Source organism: Procambarus clarkii, chromosome 19, assembly GCF_040958095.1.
Source record: "Procambarus clarkii isolate CNS0578487 chromosome 19, FALCON_Pclarkii_2.0, whole genome shotgun sequence".
Classification (NCBI taxonomy): domain Eukaryota; kingdom Metazoa; phylum Arthropoda; class Malacostraca; order Decapoda; family Cambaridae; genus Procambarus; species Procambarus clarkii.
In genome coordinates, this window is record NC_091168.1 from 31,824,354 (window position 1) to 31,834,653 (window position 10,300).

Sequence of the window (10,300 nt, forward strand, 5' to 3'; positions counted from 1 at the left end):
AACAGGTTGCAGCAGAAGGTTCCGAGTCTCCTCAAGCAGAACGAACAACTTTAAGCATTACTCGGCGAAGACTACGAGATACAGATGCAGATAAGCCTCCCGTGCGAGCCAAGCCAAGCCTTGATACAAGTATTGATGGGGATACAAGTGAAGGTAGTCCAGCATCAAGGTTTGGAGTGAACTTGAGACACAGGGATCAGTCATCTGATTCCTGTGAGAGCTTCAAGTCTAATGAAAACCTTTCTCCGCGCCCTGGTCTTGGCAATACAAAAATTAAAGTAAAGGCCAGCTCTGTTCCTGCCAAGAGTCCTGGCTCATCATCAGCTGAAACAGAAGGTTTGCAAACTCCATCTTCCCCCATTGGAGATGGAGGACAAACTCCATCCTCTCCAGCTGCAGTAGATGGAAGCCCTCCATCAGTTGATGCTGCTTCACTTGTCTCTCGTGATGGCAGCATAGAAGAGCTCTCATCAGAAGAACCAAAGGTAGTAGTACTAGGACTAGGGATCAATCACGAAGTTAAAGAAAGTCTTGAACTGAAGTTAGTGGCCGAATTAAAAGAGGTTGATGATAAGAAAGAGCATAGTCCAGATCCTGTTGCTACTGAGGAAACTTCACCTGGTAGCCAAAAGAATCCTGCACTGCAGCTAGTCTCTGAGTTGTTTGAAAGTTTACGTCATAAAAATAATAAAATGAGTGAGAGTCCTCATTTGGATAATGGTAATACAGTTAATAATGAACATTCTATTAAATGTGAGTCAGAAAATATTAATGTAAGAGAGACTGGTAATCAATTAGGGTTCAAAGCTAGTTTAAAAAAAGTGAAAAGTCCATTTGAAAGAAATAGTTCGGAGAAAGATCAGAGGAAAATTAATTTCAAGCTCAACTTAGGAAAACAGACACAGCAAAAAAGTGTGGAAGATTGTTGTAATACAGAAATTGATCCTCATAGTACTTTGATGGATTTTCGAGCACAGCTGAGAAAGACCAGTGTGGTGAAAGATGGCGAGTCAGCAGCAAAGTCACCTGAGGAGGATAGTTCCCCTGGGGAGCAACAAGAAAATGGTATACAAGTGTTAAGTGAAGTGATTAAAAAGAGTGACAGCAGTGGTAAGAATGAATGGAGCTGTGACTCTGGAATTAAGAGCGATGTTATGAGTGAAAGTATAATAAGTATTCAAAGTGAAAAGAGGGACAGTTTGCAAGGTGAAAAGAGGGACAGTGTTCAAAGTGATTCTTTTAAAAGTGAGCGAGATGAGGAGGCCAAACGTTTTAGCTCAAGTAGCATAAGTAGTTTTAAAGAAGTTGTGGGAAAAGCAGGATTCTGACAAACTAGCAAAGTCTGATCCTAACCAAACTAGTCCCAAGTATGCTCCATGTATATATAAGCGGCCAGAATTGCCAAAGTTAACCAAGAGCGAGAAGGACGCAAACACGAGACTCAACCTGCAAACAAGACTCCAGAAGATGAAGGAAAAGTTGGTAAATTAGAAAGAAGGATGTGGCCTCCCTACCAGCGGTGGTGAAGCTGATGTCAAGATTGTTGATGGGAAACCTTCAGTTCCAGTTAAACCAATGGTGAAGACTTTTAAGTTACCCCCACCTCCTGCTGGAGTAAAACCACCGCCTCCTAAACCAGCAGGCATATATGCTACCCCATCAATTATTAGGCCACCTTCAGTTCCAGTTCTTTCTGTGAAGAAAGATGGTAAAGATACTGATATAAAAGACATTAGGCTGTTAAAGGAAGTTAATCATGCTGGCAATCCTCCTCAGAGTATGACATCATCAGGTGGCACTGCTCCCAGTGACAGTGTGAGTGGTTCATCAAATAGCAGTGCTGAGAAGGCTGGTTTAATGGAACATGGTCATTTGGTGGAGACTTCCATAGCAAACCTGCGATCAGAGAGTTCCACCTCGACTGTTGCTGCGTGCATTCAAGCGGCACAGAAAGTGTCGGCCTTCCACCGTGCATGTGGAGATTATATGGATAACATTCCACCACAAACTCGGTTCCATATGCGAGAACTGTTGACTCGCCTGGAGCTACAGACCAGACAGCTACGCTCAGCTGGAGGACGCTCAATTGAACACAATGAAAAACTGTTCTTGGAAATAGAGAACACTGTAAGGGACGTTACCAATACAATACAGCGTTAGCTTACTTTTTGTATGTTCATTATTAAGAAACAAGCTGAAATATTGTGCTAGTGTTACCATGACATTTTTGTTTATAGCCTTTTATTTCTCATATTCTTTGAGGAAAGAAGTGTACGCATCGTTGCACACAAAAGGAGTTACTCTTACGTAATTACATACAAGAGAGTATTGATTCTCAGTCTGTGTGCAAATGACAATACTCCTGCATTTAAATGGTACATGTTTGGTGAAAATTATTATATATTTTTTTCATCAGTATTTCACTACAGATATTATATGTTGAATATTTAGTGATCTGAAATGGAAGTTCGGTCGTTTTATAACCGCCTGCTCACAAAGTAACAGGAACCTAACTTAAACTATTCCACTGAAGTGTTCTATGCCAGTATGTGAGAGAGTGGTATATATATTCCATGTAAAAAGTGAGTGAAAGTTGGAGTGCTTGTGATCTTCCCAACTGTTGCTGGTGCTGGCCTGTAGCACTCTATCTCCTAGCTATACCATGTGTAGGGACAAGCAAGATCCAGCTTTGAAAATTTTGTACATTATGTAAACAGTTTAAATAGGTAGCTTTTTGCATGCAAAATGACTTTGATGTGTTAATTCTAATCAAAACAGAAAGTATGATTATATTTGAAGGTGGAAAACATGAAAATTTAATAATTTTATGGTGGGTGCTTTTGTAGCCTCGGTTGGTGGCCAATGATTTTTAAAGCTGTGGCGTTGTTATATCTCCACCTTATGTGAAGCTCGTTGGTGTGTAAGCATACAATTGTCACATTTGTTGCTATTTTATATGAATGCTAGTCTTGTAATTTACCGTGTTTTCGAAGGCCAGCAATGGGCAGTTGTCTGAGCCAAAATATTTTGAAAAATGGATTTACTCAGCCTATAATTGTGTGTTATGGGTGCTTATGTCCATTGATCTGTTCCTGGGGCATGTGTTTTATCTATTATTTTATGTTATTTTGATATACTTGACGAATTTCACACTTTTTTTTCATTGGCCGATTATATAATTTTTATAATGTGATTTATCAAGGGAAACGTGTGAAATTTGAAAGTTATTTAAGATGACATGTCTGAAGCTGAATACAAAGACTGTACTTTATCGTAGACACTACACATTTTTATTGATAATGTGGAATTATTTTCAACATCTGTAACTGTTTTTAATATGATTGCCAACAAAGCCTAATAAAGAGAGATTCTGACCATGTTTATTATGTAATTATTGGTAACGTTAATTTTGTGATATTTGTACTTCGTGTCGGTTAGTGTGTGAATCATTTAGAAAATAAATACGTTTCAACAAATAATGGCAGACTTACTAGCTGACGATGTAAACAAATTACTAAGTGTTCTTATGTATTTGCTGACGGTGGTCAAGTTCATAGGTACAGTTGGATAGGGTAATGTGTCCCAATTCACGAATATGTAGAGTGCTGCGTTTTTTGGAGTCAGAATTTTGTTTTCTTTGACACAGGCCAGAAGATTAAAGCCTAGCCAACTGTACTAGTGGATTTCACTTTTATGTATAAACTGAAGTATATGTAGAGTAGACACAGATTTATGGAGTGTAATCTCACTTGGCTAGAGTAGCATTAACAAGTGTTCATTACTGATTACCTCCTTACATTTTCAAGTGGGTATGTGTGTGTGTGTGTGTGTGTGTGTGTGTGTTGTGTGTGTGTGTGTGTGTGTGTGTGTGTGTGTGTGTGTGCTTGTGTGAGTGCACTAGTTTGTTCTTGTGTGCATGGAGGCATAATTTGTTGTGTGTGTTTTCACCTAGTTGTGCTTGCAGGGGTTGAGCTCTGCTCTTTCGGCCCACCTCTCAACTGTCAACCAATCAACTGTTATTAACTACTAACTAATTTTTCCCCTCCTCCTCCCCCCACCACACACGTCCCCAGGAAGAAGCATTTTTTAAATTTTAAATTTTGCCCCGAAGGGCGAGTTTATTGGGCAGCGCCACTCATCTTGTGAGTGTAGCAGCTGTCTAACTCCCAAGTACCTATTTACTGCTAGGTAACAGGAGCATCAGGGTGAAGGAAACTCTGCCCATCTGTTTCCTTTGGCTGCGGGGATCTAACCTCAGTCCCTAGGTCCATGAGTCTAGAGCGCTGTCCACTCAACCACCAGCCCCCTATCATGTGTGTGTGTGTGTGTACGTGTGTGTGTGTGTGTGTACGTGTGTGTGTGTGTGTGTGTGTGTGTACGTGTGTGTGTACGTGTGTGTGTGCTCACCTAATTGTGCTTGCGGGGGTTGAGCGAAGGCTCTTTGGTCCCGCCTCTCAACCGTCAATCAACAGGTGTACAGGTTCCTGAACCTATTGGGCTCTATCATATCTACACTTGAAACTGTGTATGGAGTCAGCCTCCACCACATCACTTCCTAATGCATTCCATTTGTCAACCACTCTGACACTAAAAAGTTCTTTCTAATATCTCATTTGGGCATTCAGTTTCCACCTGTCCCCCCCTAGTGCATGTGCCCCTTGTGTTAAATAGCCTGTCTTTATCTACCCTATCGATTCCCTTGAGAATCTTGAATGTGGTGATCATGTCCCCCTAACTCTTCTGTCTTCCAATGAAGTGAGGTTTATTTCCCGTAGTCTCTCCTCGTAGCTCATACCTCTCAGCTCGGGTACTAGTCTGGTGGCAAACCTTTGAACCTTTTCCAGTTTAGTCTTATGCTTGACTAGATATGGACTTCATGCTGGAGCTGCATACTCCAGGATTGGTCTGACATATGTGGTATATAATGTTCTGAAAGATTCCTTACACAAGTTTCTAAAGGCAGTTCTTATGTTAGCCAACCTGGCATATGCCGCTGATGTTATCCTCTTGATATGAGCTTCAGGGAACAGGTCTGGTGTAATATCAACCCCCAGGTCTTTCTCTCTTTCTGACACACACAGTGTGTGTTTGTGCGTGTGTGTGTGTGTGCATGTGCGTGCGAATGAGTGAGTGAACGAACACCACTAACACAAGGACTTGATCCTCCAATTCAACAAGCAAACTTCCCTTACATAGCTAAATCTTTGGTAATTGAAAGCAAGGCAGATTTATGCGCACAGTCCATTTGTGTGTATGTGTGTGTGTGTGTGTGCGAACCATTGCACAAAGTCACTTGGATTAATTGAATGAAAAATTGTTTAGCCTTCAAATCCTCCATTAATGATGGGATTCAAACAGTCCTGCTCTTGCAGGATGGCCTGTCTAAAAGATCTAGTAGGTATGGTTTGTTTTGCCTAACATCCAGTGATCGTTGTTAAATACATTTCTGCAAAAATAATAAGTTTTTAATGGAATAAACAGATTACTTGTATATTGATTACTTAGGTCTAATTTTGCATACTTTAGGTTAAGCTTTAGAATAATAGGCATGCTGTATTTAGGTGTTCATTAACCCTTAGACCGCACATATTGGGGGCCTGGTAGCGAAAACAATTCGAATTATGTAAAAATAACTTAAAAATGTTAAACAAATCCCCAACTTATTGGCTTCAGTGTCATGAAACTTTTATCTAAATATTTTCAGAAATTGATTTTAGACAATTTTTTTTTAAATATAAACGTTTTGTTGATAAGGAGAAAAGCTCCTATTAACTGGAACTGAAGGATTATGGAGTAATAAAGAGATGCAAGCACCTGTCCTATGCCTCAAAGAAGAAGAATAGTAGTAGTAAGAAGTGTCCACAAAGTGGATATGCAGTTGGTGCCTTTGTATCAGTGCTGAGTAATACATAACAACACAAATAATAATAAATAAATATGTTAATATGCTCTATTTTGTTATATATCATATAAATACATTGTCCAATGTTAATATATGTTACTTTCATCAGTGTCCCAAAATATATATATTTTTTTTTCTTAAGATTTTAGTTTTTCCTTTGTTTATAATCTGATTTTGTTGTAACCTTTACATCCTGGAGGATGCACATGTTTCCCTAACTATGTAAAGATAGAATGAAATTGGTCAACAAATAAATCGGTCACAACTCGCTAAACTTGGAACATTTAATTTTTTTGGCTGATTTTTTTCTGATTTTAAACAATTTTCTTTGTCTCTTTAGGTTGTTTTGATAATTAGGGACCACATTAGGGCTTTTTCACTTGTATAAAGTGTATCCTAAATATATCCCCTAAATTATTATAATTATCCCTATATTTTGTTTTTTTGGGGATTATTTTTCTTGACTTCATTTCAACACATATTGACCTACAACTTTCACATATTCGAGTATGAATGCCAAACAATGTTTGTTAAAACATACAATTAAATTAACGTATTAAAACTACCTTTATTCATTGTTGATAACTTGAACTTCAATTATCTCTGAAACTAGAATTTTAACTTTGAGAGGCTTCTAAAATTAAAGTTTTTGACCGATTCTCACTATTTTGACATGTTGTGTGCTCGGCTTTCTGTTCTAAAATCTCTTCAGACTAGATTTTTCGTAAAATTTATACATTTGGAGTTATAATTTTGTTGGTCTAAATTTGCCGCATATTTCAAATGCCCTATTAATGATTTTTTTTTTTTTACAGTAAACTGTACTGCAAACCTATATTCTAATTTGATGAAAATGATCATATGCTATTCTGAATGAATAATTATATTAAATGAACAATTGGTGATAGTTCATATTTTTTATTCTGAATTGAATATCTGTAGTTTTGAATATTCAATTTAAAATTAATTTTGATTCTCTTGTTTTTCAAGTTATGCTGTGATCATTTAGACAGAGTTGGAACATTTGCCTAGATAATTATGCAAAAAAAAAATGGAAGGCGTTTTTGCAAATTTTAAAAGCTTATGTTAAATTATTTTGTCAAATCATGTATGTATGTTTTGTGCGGTCTAAGGGTTAAACTGGTTATTTCTATTAATCGAAGAATTACCATTTTTAAAAAGCTCAATACATATTGAAAGAAATTTGACTTGTTATGCAACTTTGACTATTAGGTACAACATAAAGTGTATTATATATACTGTAGCTGTATGCATTTATATCATGCAAATGTGCCGAAAAAATTTATAAACGATCCTTTTCTTTTTTTCTTTTTTTCTTTTTTTTTTTATAAACAGAGTTGTAGACAATTGTAACAATTATGTTAAAAAAGTGGTGCATGCCAAAACCATCAGTGGTTTCAAAGAGTCATATGATAAAGATTATTTGGAAGGCACGACACCACAAGCATATTTCTTATCCTGTAAGTACGCTTATCTATAATCATTTAAGTGTAACTAGCTGAGCCAATGGGATTGACATGCATACTTGCAGAATCTCTACAACACAACCTTCACTACAGTACATTCAGTCTTAACCTCTGCAGCAATTTTCACCTAAAGTATACATGTGTGAGAGAAGATCCTAACTGTACACAATTGAGATCACACGCACTAAAGATCATGTTCACTAAACACAGTCTTCATTACACAATTTCCTCTTTAAAGTTTTTAATCTGGGGTATAATTATCTCACTATGATACATACATTTCATTTTATATGCCTTATTGATTATTCTCATTCTACACATGTGCTCCTTGCTGTCCATAATCATCATAAGTATTGTTGACCCTCCTGGGTGCCTTCAGATACTAAATTCTGAGTCTTGAGAGACTGCAGCTGCTCTTCAGTACCATGACATAACTTCTTATATGCAGACGAGGAGTCACAATAACTTGGCTGAAATATGTTGACCAAACCACACACTAGAAAGTGAAGGGACGACGACGTTTCGGTCCATCCTGGACCATTCTCAAGTCAATTCTCACAATCGACTTGAGAATGGTCCAGGACGAACCAAAACGTCGTCGTCTCTTCACTTTCTAGTGTGTGGTTTGGTCAGCATAACTGCTTATAGCCTTTGCCTCTTGGAGGCCCAATGCCATCATGCCAGATTTGATAAATTCCATTCAGTGTTGTCCAAATGCATAAAATACACCAAAACACACTTCCACATTCATTTATAATGTATCAAGGGTAGAAAACAATGTTCCAAAGTAATTCTAAATAAGAGTGTAAGGAAAGTAAGTAAATGAGAATTGCCATAGACAGCAAATGGGGATGCAAGAGCAATGTGATTGTGATACTGTAATAATGAGAATGTATTTGAGATTTAATAAGCAGACCGATACACAATGGAATCTCAAGAACGTGATATACCAAAGAATATTGAAGCCATAGAAAGTGATCAAACCTTCGGAGAGTTCAGGGATGCAGGTTCTGTGCCACTGTACAGCCTTTGTATAAACTGTGATGTTACCCTTGGCCAAGAAACCCTTTCATGGAAAGACTAAGGAAATCCCATTAAGTCACGAGATTAGACACCACACACACTAAATATTATTGTGTTACAAGGTAGGGCTGCACAAGTCAAGCTTGGCCTCAGGCTGGGCTTATCCTATGCAAGAGCTCATATAACCCACTCCAGATGTATTTCTGATTTGTCAGGCAACAAGGGAGGGGGTGGTACTTGTAGTTTGTCAGCTAACATGGAAAGGCTGTACCTGTAGTTTGTCATTTTTTACATGTTGAGTTGGTGGTGGTGTGACTCGGAGCATCTTACTGGAATTATCAGTTTTTTTACTTTGATATAAGATAAGTTAACATGTCTACTTGCAAAGCATTCATGTGTTTTTTTCCTTAAAATAGTGCAAACAGGAATTTTAAAGAGAAACATTATGACTACTGGTCAGGATGGTTACATGAATTTATGCTTCAGTTTGACATTAATTATCTCAAGGGCTGTAGTAAAAATTGCTCACATTGCCAACAAATACATTGGCACATTTTCCAGGTTTGTAAAAGTTTAAGTTATAAGACCTCAGCAGATGTTCATTATGGCGTATGGCTTATTTTATGTATATATTTGCCTCAGCATGAATAAGTACTGTAATTAAAAATAATGCAGTGTTTGTCAATTCTTCCTTTGCACACACACATTAAGCAGAAATAAACTTCTTAGTCTAAGAGAAGATATGGAGGCAATACATTGGGACCAAACCCACACTGTTCAGCCTCAATGTTTTATCATGGATATATCATATTCTTTTGATTTTATTGTAATCTTTAGTCTAGTTTATCTTATTAAATAACATTGAATACAATGTGTACACTAATAACATTGAACAAAATTAGAATATACACTAATACTATGTGACTTTAGAAGCTAAAGGTGGTAGACAGGGAGGGTTGGAAATATAATAAGTTGTTTACTGATCCTTTTGATAATTACTTTGTTTACTGATCATAGGGGCTGCAGGGATAACATTATTTTCGCCAGTGTTTGTTCTTTTATTTTATCTAGCTTTCATTAAGTACCCCTTCCTTTCCAGCCAGTTGTCGTGTGAGGGGGCTTGGTGGGTGGCTGCCAGGGTGTAATGCTCCATGGGACAGTCCTCTGTTCTTTTGAAGCCTTATGCTCCTGCTGCCGTCTTCACTACTATTGAATTCCTTTTATTTCATTTTCATGTCACCTATTCTTTATATTTTATTGCCCCCCCCCCCCCTTCATCTTTCTAGTTGTTATTTCCCATCAACTTTTTGCCATTCATGAGTATTCTTTCAGACATCATCTATTTTGATGCCCTGTTGTTTGGGAGGCGCGCGCACTCACCTGTTGAACTGTGGTACCCGACATTTTGAGCGAGGGGACACTTTTATTGTCAATCCTCGCCTTCGTTTCTGAACCCGATCTCGATGGACTGACTGTTTTTAAGGTGGTGATTGTGGGGCATATACTCACAATGCACCCCTGGGGAAAACCCCATCTTGTGGTGTCCTAACCTCTAATTGAGGCTCCATGGTGGGTATGGGGGCTTACTCGTGAATGACATTCTTACCTACTCGTTTCTGTGCCGCTGAATGATCCTCTTATAACTTCCCAGGCTCATGGGGTGGGCGACCAGGTTCCCCAAGTTGGACTGAGTTGGAAGACTGAGCTCTGTAGCTCCCACTACATTGAACCCAGACCAAGCTTCTCCTTTGATCCCTTGGCGCCCCCCCCCCCCTTCCCCCACAGATGCACTCGCACTATTCCTTCCAGTATTAATACGTTCCGTGCCTTGTTTGGTCCTGCTACATGGACTAAATACTTTATCTCAACCATTTGGATTCTACATGTC

General features: G+C 38.2%; 1 protein-coding gene across 1 annotated transcript in view; it reads left to right on the plus strand.

The window, feature by feature from the left end:
- LOC123757436 (tyrosine-protein kinase Abl) overlaps positions 1-10,300 on the plus strand; it is a 106,113-nt gene that overhangs the window by 54,156 nt on the left and 41,657 nt on the right. Inside the window, exons 18-20 of the mRNA XM_069327444.1 lie at positions 6-1,307; positions 1,492-2,155; positions 8,304-8,409. Of these exons, the coding sequence (XP_069183545.1) occupies positions 6-1,307; positions 1,492-2,155; positions 8,304-8,409 (2,072 nt within the window). The remainder of the gene's footprint in view (positions 1-5; positions 1,308-1,491; positions 2,156-8,303; positions 8,410-10,300) is intronic.